This window comes from Corvus hawaiiensis, chromosome 2 (assembly GCF_020740725.1).
Source record: "Corvus hawaiiensis isolate bCorHaw1 chromosome 2, bCorHaw1.pri.cur, whole genome shotgun sequence".
Taxonomy (NCBI): Eukaryota; Metazoa; Chordata; class Aves; order Passeriformes; family Corvidae; genus Corvus; species Corvus hawaiiensis.
This window is the reverse complement of record NC_063214.1, coordinates 12,895,987-12,913,420: the sequence shown is the minus strand read 5'-3', so window position 1 is coordinate 12,913,420 and position 17,434 is coordinate 12,895,987. Positions and strand designations below refer to the sequence as shown.

The 17,434-nt window shown below is 62.2% G+C and overlaps 2 protein-coding genes across 2 annotated transcripts; both read left to right on the top strand.

Annotated features, from left to right (window-relative positions):
• Positions 1–7,724: 7,724 nt before the first annotated feature.
• On the top strand, positions 7,725–9,921 carry LOC125322187 (maestro heat-like repeat-containing protein family member 7). The gene is made up of 6 exons (XM_048295817.1): positions 7,725–7,907; positions 8,041–8,196; positions 8,356–8,457; positions 8,834–8,936; positions 9,217–9,273; positions 9,578–9,921. Exons 1-6 carry the CDS (start codon positions 7,740–7,742, stop codon positions 9,745–9,747), a joined length of 756 nt encoding a protein of 251 aa, XP_048151774.1. The 5' UTR covers positions 7,725–7,739; the 3' UTR covers positions 9,748–9,921.
• Positions 9,922–15,931: 6,010 nt separating this feature from the next.
• LOC125322186 lies at positions 15,932–17,345 on the top strand. The gene is made up of 4 exons (XM_048295815.1): positions 15,932–16,067; positions 16,314–16,501; positions 16,591–16,728; positions 17,015–17,345. Exons 1-4 carry the CDS (start codon positions 15,933–15,935, stop codon positions 17,343–17,345), a joined length of 792 nt encoding a protein of 263 aa, XP_048151772.1. The 5' UTR covers position 15,932.
• Positions 17,346–17,434: the final 89 nt, after the last annotated feature.

The window sequence follows — 17,434 nt, the reverse complement described above, 5'->3', positions numbered from 1 at the left end:
GATATAAAGTTTTTTCTCATTATGAAGAAGCTACAACCAAAGATGCCTCCCTGAATGGTGGGACTTTGAACTGAAAGTCAAACTGCTGATTAGATAAATTGAGTTTGGGGTGGGGGGAGAGCGCAGCTCACAGAAGCCAGGTTTACACAGACCATCCCAACCAATCGAGGCGGGGGGAGGGGGAGGGAGGAGGTTTCAGCTTCACGGAGTAACCTCTGGTCAGAGGCACTGAACAGCCATCCTCCATTACATAAACCGGCCCGGCTGTGGAACTCCCAACCCCAGAGGCCACAGCCACGGCACTTTCACGTGAGAGGCTTTGCAGCACAGGACTGTGCGTGATGCAACAGATCCAGAGTCGGCGGTGAGAGACTGCCCCCCTCCCCCAGGGGGACATGCCTGGACATTGCTACCTGGCTCGAGGGTATATAAACCCATCCGATTCTGTGCTTTCTGGGGGGACCTTCACCACCAAGAACACCAGCTGGAGAGGATCAGCGGAACATGGTGGGGATCCACGGAGTGGTGATATTTTCCTTATTCTGTCCCTGTCACTCTTTCTGTCCCCCGCCAACTATTTTCTACTTCTTTCTTTCTCTAATATTTACCATCAAATAAAACCCATACCATTTTCACTGGCATATGGTCTCGTTTGCACCTTAATTTGGGCAGAGGCATTTCTAAGAACCTTAAAAAGGAATTGTAACAGTGTTCTAATACACAGCCTCCCAGGAGCTTTCTTCTGGTGCCCAGTGTCCGCAGGGCAGAGGGGAAGAGGGGAAAAAGGGTGCTTGTGCTCAGCAAGTTGCCCGGGCGTGCAGTGTGGAAGGGGAAATGGCCAGAAGCCCCCTGGCCTTTGGTGGTTCTGCTGAAGCCTTAACGCTGCCGACAGAGCGGCTGGGCAGGGGCCGGAGCTGCGGGGACGGCTGCGAGACGGGTGCCTGGAGATGGCCGCAACTCCTGTCCCAGGCAGGAACCGCCGTCTGTGTCCTCCTGCCCGTGCGTTGCTGGCTGGACTGCTGAGGGCTCCGAGGTGCCTCTCGATCCGGCCCCTCTGGAGCTCCGTTGGGGCTGCGGCGCTGCCGGGCCGGGCTGGGGGAGAGCCTGAGGGGCCGGGGTGGTGGGAAGGCCTGAGGAACCGGGTGTCAAAGGCCATAAGCAGCCCCCAGGCAGCCGCCTCGTTCCTGCCACCCGGCTGTTCCGGCACTTCCCCGATGCGCCTGTCTCCCAGGCCTGCGGCAGAAGCCCTCGAGGCCGGGCCTCAGCAGGAGGTGGGGAACACCCCAAGGTGCCCAGGCTGGGCCGGCTGGGGACAAGGAGGGCAGGGGGGCCATGCCGGGGCACGGCCACTGGCCGCTGCCAATAAGGGGCAGCGGGCAGAGGCAGGGCTGGCGGCCAGCCCGGGCCCCCGCGGCTGCCCAGGCCACGGTGCTGTGACCGAGGCCCCCCTGACACAGAGCTCGGGGCCCGCACAGCTGCTGCCTCCACGGGGAGGCCGGCGATGTCTCCTCGAGCAGGGCTGCCGAGTCGCTGCTGCCAAAGCGGCTCTGGACGCCGCAGAAACAGCACCAGAGCGTGCACAGGAACAGCAGCAGCCCGAACGCCTGCTCAACAAAGCATCCGCACCAGCCGGGATGCCAAACGGGGGGATACTGTGGGCACAACTGCACGTGGCTGGGCAAAAGGCTCCAGCAGAATTGGCCACAATGGCTTTCTCTTGCCTTGCCAGCCTCACAGCGACGCTCGGCAGCTTCGGCTGCAGCCCGTGCCCTTGACTGACTTCAGTGGCCGTGCTTGAGGGTGTTGTAAACGAGGCTGAGACTTTTTGGAAAGAAAAGCCAACTCCTTTATTTATTAACAACTGAGAGCGGGAACCCAGGATAAGCCCAGGCTCCGTGAGACAAGCCAGAGTAAACCAACACTCAAAAAAAGGACAGTGCAACCCACTGGGTGCTCCCTCGGGACCCCAAGTTCCGCAGGAGGACCCCCGGATAAAGTCCCAGGTCCGTTCTTATACCCTCTGTCACTTCACAACTGGTATATTTGGGATCCTTCTTCTGATTGGCTCACTTCCAGGGCTTCTATTGGTCTTTATCAACATGCACTTTTGTCCAATCATTTCCCGAGGGCGTTGAATGATTGGATAATCCTTTATCCAGTAGCGGTCCAAGATGTTGACATCACCTGCATGAGGTGATTTTCTAGTCCATCACGTCATCACGTCCCCAATTGCGTCTCTACCTGGTGCTCACACTCTGATATTACACCTGGGCAGTCTTGCAATATCCTCAGTTAACATGCCCGTTTGTTCAACTATCAACTCCCCTCTTTTATATCTCATCTAAACAGTAACAATCAACACCCAGAAACCGATTCATTTATTCCAAGGGCAGACTCGCCTTCCGCAGCCGCATTGGTGCCATCGTGAGAGAGAGACTCTGATGGGACACAAGCCCTGTGCTGCAGCTGCTGTCCCTCTCCTCCATGCAGGCCCCTTAAAGACACGTGCATGAGCTTCCAAAGCAAGCTTGGACTTGCTTGGAGCAATGGAAGAAGCAGCCGGCACTGAAGAAAAGCAGGGAGCGGTGGCAGACGTCCGGGGGGGCGGGAAGCGCTTTGGTGTCTGCTGAGGAGACGGCCCAGTTCCCAAGCTCAGGCTTTGCTGCTAGAGGATCCTGCTTTGCTCTTGCTGGAGCTGGAGGCCATTCCCTACCAATGCATGGCCACTTGATCCATTGTTCCTGGATCAAGTCTGCTGGACCTGTGGCAACAAGTGTGTCCTGTGTCCCTGTGACAGCGGAAAAGGGCAGGACATGTCTGCTTCCAGCGCCTGTCTTGGCTGCTCCTTCAGGGTGCTGGCACCATCATCAGAGACACCCAACGGCGTCTCCTCCCCGAGCTATCCCTATCCTCTGCGCTTCCCCAGGTGTCTCCCTTGACGTTCCCTGGGGAACCTCCCTGCTTGTGGCCGTCCATTGCCGTGCTCAACAAGGACGCAGTTGTGTTTGGACGTGAGCTGCCACAGCCAGACATGCAGCAAGTGGAGCGTAGACTATCAGAGGCTGGGCCGATTCCTTTTTTTCCAGAATGCAAGAAAGACAGAAAGGCACAAGGAAACGTCACAGTGTCTCTCTAGAATCTCTTTGTCCTGTGAAACTCAGCAGCTGAAGCTGTTCTGGTGCTCCTGCTAATCTCCTCCATGAAAACATTCATTCCAGGAAGGAGCAATGTCGGGGTCTCCTCCCCCCGCCATGTAGCCCTGGGAGAGGGGCCCTGAGGGGACAGGCACGGGGTTTCCTAGCCCCTGCTCAGCCTCGTTCCCCGTTGGTTGTTTTGCGTTTCCCTGCGCGGGCAAGGACCCTCGGGTCCCGTGATTGTAAGAGTTCCTCGGCAGAGCTCCGGCCACGCGGCTGGAGAAATAACCATCTCTGAAACATCTACCAAGAATCTGTACATATATATTTCTTTTCCACGGGACTCCTGGTTTGATATGTCGTGTTACAGTATCCCCGCTGTAACAGAGCAACATCTCCTGTCACATTGCCCCCAGTCGCTCCAGCTGCTCCTGCCAACAGCCCCCTGCAGGAAGGAGCACAGACCCCAGTGCGCGTTGGCTTTGGCTGCCCATGGGCAGAGAAGCCCCCCGGGGCACAGGTCTCTGGGGCAGGAGACGGGCGCCAGTGCTGCCAGAGCTCGAGGGGTGGCAGGTCTGCTTCGGCAGGGACTCTGCCACACCTGCCGATTGCAGCGTTCCCCGGGGCCCAGGGGTCAGAGCAGCATTCGTGCCCTGGCCCACACGTTCCCTGTCTGCGTCACACCCCTGGGCTTAGGATGGCCACCGGCCGGGACGCGTCCCAAGGAGGCCGTGCCAGCTTCTGTGGAAGGCCCCGTGCCCTTCCCGCCGCGGCTGCGTCGGCAGCCGTGGGGGCTCCTGCTGCTGCCCCGAGCCCGCAGAGCAGGGGAGCGTTTGCTTATGGTTGGAGCCGTTGCTTAAGTTCCTGTCGGGCTGTCTTAGACACTCGGGGCAAGGGATTCCTTCCAAGCTGGGCCACTTGGGGCGGGCTGGGGGCGGCCCAGGGCAGGTGGCATTGTGTGCAAGGGCCCTTTGTGACACGGTGCAGCACGGTCACCGTGGGTGTCCCAGGGCCCTTTGTGACACGTGCCGCTGACATAGGTGCTGGCGGCGACGCGGCCACGCCACAGTGCTCGGAGCACGCGACGGGACAGGACGGGACAGAGCGGTGCCGCACAGCCCACTCGTTCCTTGCCGACCCGGAGCTTTTCCGAGGCATTACTCCTGCAGTGCCCTCGAGGCCAGACTGCAGGACTTGGTGACTCGGAGCTTTTCCGAGGCGTCTCCCTTTCCTGCGGCCGCTGCCCTCGAGGACAGACCGTGGGATTTGGTGACCTGAATCATTTACGAGGAGTCTCCTGTCATTGTGGCGGAGCCCTCTGAGACCAGAGTGCAGGACTTGCTCTCCTGTAGCCTCCCTGAGGCTTCTCTGTCGCAGGTGCCTTCAAGGCACAACTGCACGACCTGCTGACCCGGAACCTTCCCAGGCATCTCTCCTGCAAGTAGCCATACATCTACTCAGTGTCATGGAGCAGAGGCCCCTGACCGTGCCCAAGCAGGCCTTGGGGGAGGAAGAAGGCCCTGGAGCTGCCCCAGCACAGCAGCCTGCAGAGCTGGAGCAGTTCCAGCAGCCGCAGGAGGGTGAGTGGCAGAGCTGGGCCCCAGGGCTGGTGCCTGCAGCCAGCTAGGCCCCATCCCATCCCATCCCATCCCATCCCATCCCATCCCATCCCATCCCATCCCATCCCATCCCATCCCATCCCATCCCATCCCATCCCATCCCCTGGGAACATGCCCATGGACAGGAGGGAAGAGGGGCTGGGGCAGAACCCCCCGCAGCGGCCGTGCCCCATGCCCCGGCCCAGGCCCGGGCTGTGTTCTCCGGCCTCTCCCGCAGCCCCTCAGCTCTGGCCGCGCTCGCTCTTTGCCAGATGCAGCCGTGGACCGGACACAAGAGCAGGGCCCCGCCCGTGGCCGCTTCCGCAGAACAGCGCAGGTACCTGCAGCCATCCCCACCCGGGCTGGGCCTGCTGTCGCTGCTCAGCCGAGCACCGCGCTGGCAGCACCCCATGGAACATCCCTCCCTTCTTTGCCCTTCTCCTACAGATGATTTGCAAATTCATCAGGAGAATTCGGGAGGAAGAGAGCAGCGTCACGGGCACTGGGGTCAGAGCATACCCTCACATCTTCAAAACCAAGACCAGTGCCGCCCTGCTGGATATGCTTGTGGAGGAGGGCGTTTCCAGCCCAAAGCAAGTAAGCAGCCTGTGGCCATGGCTGGAGCCCCCCAGGAATCACTCGGCCACCCAAGCCACGCCCGCTGGTCACTTTAAGCCTTTGAGGCCATCACAGTGTGCTGGGAAGGGAAGCGCTTCTCTGCAGAAGCTGGGGACATTAGTCCCTCTGGCAGCTTTCCAACTCTCCCTGTGCCTTCTCCAGGTGCCCGCCGTGGTGAGGTACATCCACCAGTGGCTCCTGTCCAATGAGTATCCTGAGTACAGACTGTCCAGGACCCTTCTGGATCTGACTGAGGCCTACCCCACTGATGTGGTGATGACTATCCTGCGTGTGGCCCCATCATGTGACAGGTATGGGGCCCACCTGCCCAGAGGGCCCAGGGCTCACCAGCCCATCGCCCTGTGGAGCCCGTCCCAGGTGTCTGACAAACGCAGAGTTCCAGGGCCCTCTGGCTCCTCCGTTTCCCAGCCCTGGCATGTCAGCCCCCAAGCCTGCTGCCATGCTCCCTCCCTGCCCCTCAGGGGCCCGTCCTCACAGCGGTGGGCTGCCTGGGTGCTGCCTGTGAGGGGCACTGGGCAGAGGCAGGGCTGGCAGCCAGCTCAGGTCCCCGCTGCTGCCCAGGCCACGGTGCTGTGGCCGAGATCCCCCCTGAGACGGAGCTCTGACCCCACAGAGCTGCCACGGCCATGTGGAAGACGCTCATGTGCTCAGTCAGGACTTCAAAGACAGTCATGCCGCTACTCCTCGATGTGCTGGAGAGCTGGCCAGAGCACAGCACGCGCACCTCCGACGGGGACGACACAGACGTCTTTGCCCTGGCTGTGAGTTTCTGGAACCGGCCCTTGCTCGCCCCCGCGTCGCCGCTCCAGCAGTTCTCCATCCTCCTTCCCCCACTGCATCTGCCTGCCTCAGGCGCTGGGCTGAAACTGGGGCTAGGGGCAGGTTCAGGGGCACCAGGCCCGGTGCTCCCCCCTGCGTCTCCCCTGGCCTCTCCCTCCCACGCTCGGGCCCTGCCACATGGACACCTCGGCAGTGAGCGCTGTCTCGGCGTGGTCTGTCCTCTGCAGGCAACTCTGGTGATGTGGAAGATCCTCCAGGTGCCCTGTGTGCCACACGTAGTGACAGTCTATTTGCCCCGCCTCTTTGTGCATCTGCTCTTCCAAGTGTTCTTCAGCACAGTGGAGATGCCAGAGAAGGTCGAGAACTTGTGGAGAGCATGCCAGGAGCAACATGGCCTTGCCACCGACCCCAACAGGTGCTCCATGCCAGTCCTCCTGTCCCACCCATGTCCCCAGGGCAGGAGCCAGTGCCCCCAGCGTGACCTGGGCTTTGCTCTGCACACAGGTTTGCAGTGCAGACCCTGAAGGACCTGCTCTGCCGACTCTACTATGAGGACGTGGTGGTGGCCGTGGAACACAAGCGTGGCTGGGACACGCTGCTCAGTGCTGACACCCACCACCACGCAGTGGGTCTGCTGGCCAGGTGAGGCTCCCTCCTCCCCAGCTGCCCTCGGCATCTGTGCCCTGTGTCCCGGGTGCCCCACACAGTCCCCGTGGTCATGGGCCAGAGGGCCTTGTCACCGAGGGATGGCCGGCCGGCCAAGGACACTGGAAAAGGCTGGGAGAGGAGGGTCCCCAAGAGCAGCCGCCTCCCAAAAGACCCAGGTCCCCTTGCAGGGTGGCGGGGAAAGACCAGACCTGTGTGAGTCTGTCCTGGCAGAGGTTTGCCCCCCCGGCTCACGGTCTTGCTTCCTTTCTCCTCCTGCCAGGGAGATGTCTCGGGCCTCCAAACTCGTGCGTTTCCGGATCGTTTGCCACCTGTTCAGGCTGCTCAGCGGGGAGGAGCCACGCCGGGATCTGCCTGCCCTGGCGTTCCTTGTGGAGGTGAGCCCGATGGCCAGCGCAGCCTCGCGGAGCTGCCTGCCAGCTCTCTGCCCTCTCGTAGCCGCAGCTGCCCGGGACGGTGCCCGCGCCCTGTGCTGCTGCCTGGGCCCAGCGCTGCACGCTCGCGGGCTCGTGCCGGCCGGCTCCCCCGTCACTCCCCTGTGCCTTTCAGGTCCTCTCAGATCCCCCTTTCCAGCGTTGGCTGGACTGGAGTAGATGCGGTGACAGCGTCCTGGAGATCATGTCCAAGAACCTGCGGAGCGAGTGCAGGGAGAGGCGTCGCCTGGCGCTCAGAGGCCTTGTGGTGCTCAGCAAGCATCCCTCGATGGTGAGAAGGGGGCAGCGGCTGAAGCTGCGCTGGCAGCGTGGGGCTGGGGAACGCAGTCGCTTGGGCTTGGCTGGGCTTCGGGCACTGAGGCAGCTGCTCCCAGCTCTCCTGCCTCCCGGTTCAGCTGCCCGAGTGCTTCGGGACAGGCCTTTGGCCTCTGGGCCCTGCAGCAGCAGGGTGCGGTTGCACAGCCTTGTGTTCCGCACAGACCAAAGGAATGTGGAGCCTGACCGAAAGCCTCGTGGAGCTCCTGCAGGAAGACGACAGCGACGTGGTTGGGATGACCGTCGCCGTCCTCAGCTACTTGTTCCTGTACAGTGGTGCCCCGATACCCAGCCCCATCGCCCTGCAGCTGGCTGAGGCCCTCCTGCCACTCTTTGACAACGTAAGGCTCCGTGCCCCCAGCCACGGCCACTGGCTGCTGCCCGGACACTTTGTGCCCTGTGCATTTTCAGGCCCGTGCCCAGGTGGGCCTGGAGCGGCCGATGCGGAGGTCTGTCTTTCTTCCTTTCATACAGGATGATAGCCAGGTGCGGCTGCGCTCCATGTTCGTCTTCCAAGAGATGATGCCTTTATTAACGGCAAAGGGAAAAAAGGCCCTGAAGTCACACGTGCGCCAGAGCCTGCTCCCACTCTCCTTCCACTGCCATGACGAGGACTGGCACGTGGCCAATGTGAGGACTCCTGGGCTGCCGGGGTTCCCCTGGGAGGGGGCTCGGCCGCCTCCTGCCCTGGCGCCGCATGGGCTGCAGCATCCTCCTGGCCTCAGCACAAGGACACGGGTCCTGTGCCCTGGGCTGTGGTGCCATCTCCCGCTCTCTGCTGCTCTCCAGGCCTCCCGGGAAACGCTGCGTTGTGCGGCCAGCTTCCTGAAAAGGAGAGATCTCGAACGCATGCTGGACGTGGATCAGACATGGAGGTTCGGCGAGGGCCTGGTAAGGACGGCCTGGAAGCCCAAGTCGCAGCCTGGAGAAGCCCCCTGACTGCGGTGCTCCGTGTATGGGGCTGGCAGCTGTGCCCCCCGCCCAGTGCTGCAGCCAGGGGCTCCAGCCTGCGCCCCACACGCTGCTCCCATCCCTGGGCCACGCGGGCTCTTCTCCAGGCTCCTGTGGCCCCGCTGGGCTGTGGGGCGGGGGGGCACCGCGGCTCCCCGGGCAGCGCCCGGCCCTCGGCCCCCTCCAGAGCCCGGCGCCAGCGGCGCTGGCCGGGCCTCAGCGCTGTGCGGGCAGGGGAGGCCAGGGCGGGCCGCAGGCAGCGCCCGGCCAAGGGGCTGAGCCCGCGCCAACCCTTCCCTCCTGGCGCTCTCTCCAGCTGGCAGAGGACAGGAGCCGAGCGGCCGAGCACTCGCGGCGGGCCCTGCCGTACCTGCGGAGCCCACAGGAGTCCCTGCGACAGGCGGCCATCAGGTTCATTGGTGAGCCACGAGCCCGGGGCCCCTCCCCTCCCCGCCCCGCCGCAGCGCGGCCCCAGCCCCGGCTGCTGCCCCGGCAGCGGGATCCGGGCCAGGGGCCGTGGAGCCCCGCCTGCCCCCGGGGCTGCCACCGCCCTCTCGCAGCCGTGCCCTCGGGCGTCGGGATGCGGCGAGGGCCCGGGCTGAGCCCTGCCGGGGCGAGGAGAACGTGCGGCCGCAGGGCTGGCAGCGCCGCTGAGAGGGAGCTGTGCCGCTGGGGCCGTGACAGGCTCTGTGTTCCCAGGCATCGCCGGGCGGCACCTGAGGGGCCAGCAGGAAGAGCTCCAGCTCATCTGCGAGGGTGAGTGAGTGCAGCCGGCTGTCAGCGGGGGCTGGCGGGGGGAGCTGCAATCCCTGCCCCGGCTGCGGAGGGCTCTGCTCCCTGCGCGGACGAGCGGCGGCGTGGGCAGAGCACAGAGAGGTTTCAGGGGCGCGTGGGGGATTTGTGGCCAGCACCTTCGGATGTCCAGGGGCCTTCGATCCCGTTGGTCCCTGCTCCCTCTTGGCCATGGCCAGAGCAGGCTGGGATGGCCCTGGCAGGGGGGGTCTCCTCGGGTCCCCGCAGATGCGGAGTCTGACCGTGCCTCTGTTCCTCTCTCTTGCAGCCCTTGAAGACGCGTCCCGTGACATCAGCCCTGCCGTTTCCAGCCTGGCGCGTCAAACAGCCTACGTCCTGCGGGCCCTGGAGAGAGCTCCGCGCTCCATCTTCCAGGTGCTGCGAGATGGACTCCGCAGGGCATGCAGGACACGGCCTCGTCTGTCGGGCCGTGGCTAGCTGCAGTGCTGCAGCTCTGCAGCGACCTGATCTGGGAGGCTCTCTCTGCTGGGGCCACCTGAGCCAGCGGGCATTTTTCTTTCAGATGGTTCTTTTCTTCTTTTGGTTTTTCCTTTATATGTAAATATAGAATGTGTTTGTCTGAGATTAAAAATAGTTCATGCCTCAACCATCGATATAAAGTTTTTTCTCATTATGAAGAAGCTACAACCAAAGATGCCTCCCTGAATGGTGGGACTTTGAACTGAAAGTCAAACTGCTGATTAGATAAATTGAGTTTGGGGTGGGGGGAGAGCGCAGCTCACAGAAGCCAGGTTTACACAGACCATCCCAACCAATCGAGGCGGGGGGAGGGGGAGGGAGGAGGTTTCAGCTTCACGGAGTAACCTCTGGTCAGAGGCACTGAACAGCCATCCTCCATTACATAAACCGGCCCGGCTGTGGAACTCCCAACCCCAGAGGCCACAGCCACGGCACTTTCACGTGAGAGGCTTTGCAGCACAGGACTGTGCGTGATGCAACAGATCCAGAGTCGGCGGTGAGAGACTGCCCCCCTCCCCCAGGGGGACATGCCTGGACATTGCTACCTGGCTCGAGGGTATATAAACCCATCCGATTCTGTGCTTTCTGGGGGGACCTTCACCACCAAGAACACCAGCTGGAGAGGATCAGCGGAACATGGTGGGGATCCACGGAGTGGTGATATTTTCCTTATTCTGTCCCTGTCACTCTTTCTGTCCCCCGCCAACTATTTTCTACTTCTTTCTTTCTCTAATATTTACCATCAAATAAAACCCATACCATTTTCACTGGCATATGGTCTCGTTTGCACCTTAATTTGGGCAGAGGCATTTCTAAGAACCTTAAAAAGGAATTGTAACAGTGTTCTAATACACAGCCTCCCAGGAGCTTTCTTCTGGTGCCCAGTGTCCGCAGGGCAGAGGGGAAGAGGGGAAAAAGGGTGCTTGTGCTCAGCAAGTTGCCTGGGCGTGCAGTGTGGAAGGGGAAATGGCCAGAAGCCCCCTGGCCTTTGGTGGTTCTGCTGAAGCCTTAACGCTGCCGACAGAGCGGCTGGGCAGGGGCCGGAGCTGCGGGGACGGCTGCGAGACGGGTGCCTGGAGATGGCCGCAACTCCTGTCCCAGGCAGGAACCGCCGCCTGTGTCCTCCTGCCCGTGCGTTGCTGGCTGGACTGCTGAGGGCTCCGAGGTGCCTCTCGATCCGGCCCCTCTGGAGCTCCGTTGGGGCTGCGGCGCTGCCGGGCCGGGCTGGGGGAGAGCCTGAGGGGCCGGGGTGGTGGGAAGGCCTGAGGAACCGGGTGTCAAAGGCCATAAGCAGCCCCCAGGCAGCCGCCTCGTTCCTGCCACCCGGCTGTTCCGGCACTTCCCCGATGCGCCTGTCTCCCAGGCCTGCGGCAGAAGCCCTCGAGGCCGGGCCTCAGCAGGAGGTGGGGAACACCCCAAGGTGCCCAGGCTGGGCCGGCTGGGGACAAGGAGGGCAGGGGGGCCATGCCGGGGCACGGCCACTGGCCGCTGCCAATAAGGGGCAGCGGGCAGAGGCAGGGCTGGCGGCCAGCCCGGGCCCCCGCGGCTGCCCAGGCCACGGTGCTGTGACCGAGGCCCCCCTGACACAGAGCTCGGGGCCCGCACAGCTGCTGCCTCCACGGGGAGGCCGGCGATGTCTCCTCGAGCAGGGCTGCCGAGTCGCTGCTGCCAAAGCGGCTCTGGACGCCGCAGAAACAGCACCAGAGCGTGCACAGGAACAGCAGCAGCCCGAACGCCTGCTCAACAAAGCATCCGCACCAGCCGGGATGCCAAACGGGGGGATACTGTGGGCACAACTGCACGTGGCTGGGCAAAAGGCTCCAGCAGAATTGGCCACAATGGCTTTCTCTTGCCTTGCCAGCCTCACAGCGACGCTCGGCAGCTTCGGCTGCAGCCCGTGCCCTTGACTGACTTCAGTGGCCGTGCTTGAGGGTGTTGTAAACGAGGCTGAGACTTTTTGGAAAGAAAAGCCAACTCCTTTATTTATTAACAACTGAGAGCGGGAACCCAGGATAAGCCCAGGCTCCGTGAGACAAGCCAGAGTAAACCAACACTCAAAAAAAGACAGTGCGACCCACTGGGTGCTCCCTCGGGACCCCAAGTTCCGCAGGAGGACCCCCGGATAAAGTCCCAGGTCCGTTCTTATACCCTCTGTCACTTCACAACTGGTATATTTGGGATCCTTCTTCTGATTGGCTCACTTCCAGGGCTTCTATTGGTCTTTATCAACATGCACTTTTGTCCAATCATTTCCCGAGGGCGTTGAATGATTGGATAATCCTTTATCCAGTAGCGGTCCAAGATGTTGACATCACCTGCATGAGGTGATTTTCTAGTCCATCAGGTCATCACGTCCCCAATTGCGTCTCCACCTGGTGCTCACACTCTGATATTACACCTGGGCAGTCTTGCAATATCCTCAGTTAACATGCCCGTTTGTTCAACTATCAACTCCCCTCTTTTATATCTCATCCAAGCAGTAACAATCAACACCCAGAAACCGATTCATTTATTCCAAGGGCAGACTCGCCTTCCGCAGCCGCATTGGTGCCATCGTGAGAGAGAGACTCTGATGGGACACAAGCCCTGTGCTGCAGCTGCTGTCCCTCTCCTCCATGCAGGCCCCTTAAAGACACGTGCATGAGCTTCCAAAGCAAGCTTGGACTTGCTTGGAGCAATGGAAGAAGCAGCCGGCACTGAAGAAAAGCAGGGAGCGGTGGCAGACGTCCGGGGGGGCGGGAAGCGCTTTGGTGTCTGCTGAGGAGACGGCCCAGTTCCCAAGCTCAGGCTTTGCTGCTAGAGGATCCTGCTTTGCTCTTGCTGGAGCTGGAGGCCATTCCCTACCAATGCATGGCCACTTGATCCATTGTTCCTGGATCAAGTCTGCTGGACCTGTGGCAACAAGTGTGTCCTGTGTCCCTGTGACAGCGGAAAAGGGCAGGACATGTCTGCTTCCAGCGCCTGTCTTGGCTGCTCCTTCAGGGTGCTGGCACCATCATCAGAGACACCCAACGGCGTCTCCTCCCCGAGCTATCCCTATCCTCTGCGCTTCCCCAGGTGTCTCCCTTGACGTTCCCTGGGGAACCTCCCTGCTTGTGGCCGTCCATTGCCATGCTCAACAAGGACGCAGTTGTGTTTGGACGTGAGCTGCCACAGCCAGACATGCAGCAAGTGGAGCGTAGACTATCAGAGGCTGGGCCGATTCCTTTTTTTCCAGAATGCAAGAAAGACAGAAAGGCACAAGGAAACGTCACAGTGTCTCTCTAGAATCTCTTTGTCCTGTGAAACTCAGCAGCTGAAGCTGTTCTGGTGCTCCTGCTAATCTCCTCCATGAAAACATTCATTCCAGGAAGGAGCAATGTCGGGGTCTCCTCCCCCCGCCATGTAGCCCTGGGAGAGGGGCCCTGAGGGGACAGGCACGGGGTTTCCTAGCCCCTGCTCAGCCTCGTTCCCCGTTGGTTGTTTTGCGTTTCCCTGCGCGGGCAAGGACCCTCGGGTCCCGTGATTGTAAGAGTTCCTCGGCAGAGCTCCGGCCACGCGGCTGGAGAAATAACCATCTCTGAAACATCTACCAAGAATCTGTACATATATATTTCTTTTCCACGGGACTCCTGGTTTGATATGTCGTGTTACAGTATCCCCGCTGTAACAGAGCAACATCTCCTGTCACATTGCCCCCAGTCGCTCCAGCTGCTCCTGCCAACAGCCCCCTGCAGGAAGGAGCACAGACCCCAGTGCGCGTTGGCTTTGGCTGCCCATGGGCAGAGAAGCCCCCCGGGGCACAGGTCTCTGGGGCAGGAGACGGGCGCCAGTGCTGCCAGAGCTCGAGGGGTGGCAGGTCTGCTTCGGCAGGGACTCTGCCACACCTGCCGATTGCAGCGTTCCCCGGGGCCCAGGGGTCAGAGCAGCATTCGTGCCCTGGCCCACACGTTCCCTGTCTGCGTCACACCCCTGGGCTTAGGATGGCCACCGGCCGGGACGCGTCCCAAGGAGGCCGTGCCAGCTTCTGTGGAAGGCCCCGTGCCCTTCCCGCCGCGGCTGCGTCGGCAGCCGTGGGGGCTCCTGCTGCTGCCCCGAGCCCGCAGAGCAGGGGAGCGTTTGCTTATGGTTGGAGCCGTTGCTTAAGTTCCTGTCGGGCTGTCTTAGACACTCGGGGCAAGGGATTCCTTCCAAGCTGGGCCACTTGGGGCGGGCTGGGGGCGGCCCAGGGCAGGTGGCATTGTGTGCAAGGGCCCTTTGTGACACGGTGCAGCACGGTCACCGTGGGTGTCCCAGGGCCCTTTGTGACACGTGCCGCTGACATAGGTGCTGGCGGCGACGCGGCCACGCCACAGTGCTCGGAGCACGCGACGGGACAGGACGGGACAGAGCGGTGCCGCACAGCCCACTCGTTCCTTGCCGACCCAGAGCTTTTCCGAGGCATTACTCCTGCAGTGCCCTCGAGGCCAGACTGCAGGACTTGGTGACTCGGAGCTTTTCCGAGGCGTCTCCCTTTCCTGCGGCCGCTGCCCTCGAGGACAGACCGTGGGATTTGGTGACCTGAATCATTTACGAGGAGTCTCCTGTCATTGTGGCGGAGCCCTCTGAGACCAGAGTGCAGGACTTGCTCTCCTGTAGCCTCCCTGAGGCTTCTCTGTCGCAGGTGCCTTCAAGGCACAACTGCACGACCTGCTGACCCGGAACCTTCCCAGGCATCTCTCCTGCAAGTAGCCATACATCTACTCAGTGTCATGGAGCAGAGGCCCCTGACCGTGCCCAAGCAGGCCTTGGGGGAGGAAGAAGGCCCTGGAGCTGCCCCAGCACAGCAGCCTGCAGAGCTGGAGCAGTTCCAGCAGCCGCAGGAGGGTGAGTGGCAGAGCTGGGCCCCAGGGCTGGTGCCTGCAGCCAGCTAGGCCCCGTCCCATCCCATCCCATCCCATCCCATCCCATCCCATCCCATCCCATCCCATCCCATCCCATCCCATCCCATCCCATCCCATCCCATCCCATCCCATCCCATCCCCTGGGAACATGCCCATGGACAGGAGGGAAGAGGGGCCGGGGCAGACCCCCCCGCAGCGGCCGTGCCCCATGCCCCGGCCCAGGCCCGGGCTGTGTTCTCCGGCCTCTCCCGCAGCCCCTCAGCTCTGGCCGCGCTCGCTCTTTGCCAGATGCAGCCATGGACCGGACACAAGAGCAGGGCCCCGCCCGTGGCCGCTTCCGCAGAACAGCGCAGGTACCTGCAGCCATCCCCACCCGGGCTGGGCCTGCTGTCGCTGCTCAGCCGAGCACCGTGCTGGCAGCACCCCATGGAACATCCCTCCCTTCTTTGCCCTTCTCCTGCAGATGATTTGCAAATTCATCAGGAGAATTCGGGAGGAAGAGAGCAGCGTCACGGGCACTGGGGTCAGAGCATACCCTCACATCTTCAAAACCAAGACCAGTGCCGCCCTGCTGGATATGCTTGTGGAGGAGGGCGTTTCCAGCCCAAAGCAAGTAAGCAGCCTGTGGCCATGGCTGGAGCCCCCCAGGAATCACTCGGCCACCCAAGCCACGCCCGCTGGTCACTTTAAGCCTTTGAGGCCATCACAGTGTGCTGGGAAGGGAAGCGCTTCTCTGCAGAAGCTGGGGACATTAGTCCCTCTGGCAGCTTTCCAACTCTCCCTATGCCTTCTCCAGGTGCCCGCCGTGGTGAGGTACATCCACCAGTGGCTCCTGTCCAATGAGTATCCTGAGTACAGACTGTCCAGGACCCTTCTGGATCTGACTGAGGCCTACCCCACTGATGTGGTGATGACTATCCTGCGTGTGGCCCCATCATGTGACAGGTATGGGGCCCACCTGCCCAGAGGGCCCAGGGCTCACCAGCCCATCGCCCTGTGGAGCCCGTCCCAGGTGTCTGACAAACGCAGAGTTCCAGGGCCCTCTGGCTCCTCCGTTTCCCAGCCCTGGCATGTCAGCCCCCAAGCCTGCTGCCATGCTCCCTCCCTGCCCCTCAGGGGCCCGTCCTCACAGCGGTGGGCTGCCTGGGTGCTGCCTGTGAGGGGCACTGGGCAGAGGCAGGGCTGGCAGCCAGCTCAGGTCCCCGCTGCTGCCCAGGCCACGGTGCTGTGGCCGAGATCCCCCCTGAGACGGAGCTCTGACCCCACAGAGCTGCCACGGCCATGTGGAAGACGCTCATGTGCTCAGTCAGGACTTCAAAGACAGTCATGCCGCTACTCCTCGATGTGCTGGAGAGCTGGCCAGAGCACAGCACGCGCACCTCCGACGGGGACGACACAGACGTCTTTGCCCTGGCTGTGAGTTTCTGGAACCGGCCCTTGCTCGCCCCCGCGTCGCCGCTCCAGCAGTTCTCCATCCTCCTTCCCCCACTGCATCTGCCTGCCTCAGGCGCTGGGCTGAAACTGGGGCTAGGGGCAGGTTCAGGGGCACCAGGCCCGGTGCTCCCCCCTGCGTCTCCCCTGGCCTCTCCCTCCCACGCTCGGGCCCTGCCACATGGACACCTCGGCAGTGAGCGCTGTCTCGGCGTGGTCTGTCCTCTGCAGGCAACTCTGGTGATGTGGAAGATCCTCCAGGTGCCCTGTGTGCCACACGTAGTGACAGTCTATTTGCCCCGCCTCTTTGTGCATCTGCTCTTCCAAGTGTTCTTCAGCACAGTGGAGATGCCAGAGAAGGTCGAGAACTTGTGGAGAGCATGCCAGGAGCAACATGGCCTTGCCACCGACCCCAACAGGTGCTCCATGCCAGTCCTCCTGTCCCACCCATGTCCCCAGGGCAGGAGCCAGTGCCCCCAGCGTGACCTGGGCTTTGCTCTGCACACAGGTTTGCAGTGCAGACCCTGAAGGACCTGCTCTGCCGACTCTACTATGAGGACGTGGTGGTGGCCGTGGAACACAAGCGTGGCTGGGACACGCTGCTCAGTGCTGACACCCACCACCACGCAGTGGGTCTGCTGGCCAGGTGAGGCTCCCTCCTCCCCAGCTGCCCTCGGCATCTGTGCCCTGTGTCCCGGGTGCCCCACACAGTCCCCGTGGTCATGGGCCAGAGGGCCTTGTCACCGAGGGATGGCCGGCCGGCCAAGGACACTGGAAAAGGCTGGGAGAGGAGGGTCCCCAAGAGCAGCCGCCTCCCAAAAGACCCAGGTCCCCTTGCAGGGTGGCGGGGAAAGACCAGACCTGTGTGAGTCTGTCCTGGCAGAGGTTTGCCCCCCCGGCTCACGGTCTTGCTTCCTTTCTCCTCCTGCCAGGGAGATGTCTCGGGCCTCCAAACTCGTGCGTTTCCGGATCGTTTGCCACCTGTTCAGGCTGCTCAGCGGGGAGGAGCCACGCCGGGATCTGCCTGCCCTGGCGTTCCTTGTGGAGGTGAGCCCGATGGCCAGCGCAGCCTCGCGGAGCTGCCTGCCAGCTCTCTGCCCTCTCGTAGCCGCAGCTGCCCGGGACGGTGCCCGCGCCCTGTGCTGCTGCCTGGGCCCAGCGCTGCACGCTCGCGGGCTCGTGCCGGCCGGCTCCCCCGTCACTCCCCTGTGCCTTTCAGGTCCTCTCAGATCCCCCTTTCCAGCGTTGGCTGGACTGGAGTAGATGCGGTGACAGCGTCCTGGAGATCATGTCCAAGAACCTGCGGAGCGAGTGCAGGGAGAGGCGTCGCCTGGCGCTCAGAGGCCTTGTGG

Bases quoted from the DNA above. Each gene is read 5' to 3' on its own strand.
- LOC125322186 (XM_048295815.1), top strand. From the start codon at position 15,933: ATGTGGAAGACGCTCATGTGCTCAGTCAGGACTTCAAAGACAGTCATG. The intron at 16,502-16,590 runs GTGCTCCATGCC...CTCTGCACACAG, and splicing joins CTTGCCACCGACCCCAACAG to GTTTGCAGTGCAGACCCTGA. The intron at 16,729-17,014 runs GTGAGGCTCCCT...TCCTCCTGCCAG, and splicing joins GCAGTGGGTCTGCTGGCCAG to GGAGATGTCTCGGGCCTCCA.
- LOC125322187 (XM_048295817.1), top strand. From the start codon at position 7,740: ATGTGGAGCCTGACCGAAAGCCTCGTGGAGCTCCTGCAGGAAGACGAC. The intron at 8,458-8,833 runs GTAAGGACGGCC...CGCTCTCTCCAG, and splicing joins GGAGGTTCGGCGAGGGCCTG to CTGGCAGAGGACAGGAGCCG. The intron at 8,937-9,216 runs GTGAGCCACGAG...CTGTGTTCCCAG, and splicing joins GGCGGCCATCAGGTTCATTG to GCATCGCCGGGCGGCACCTG.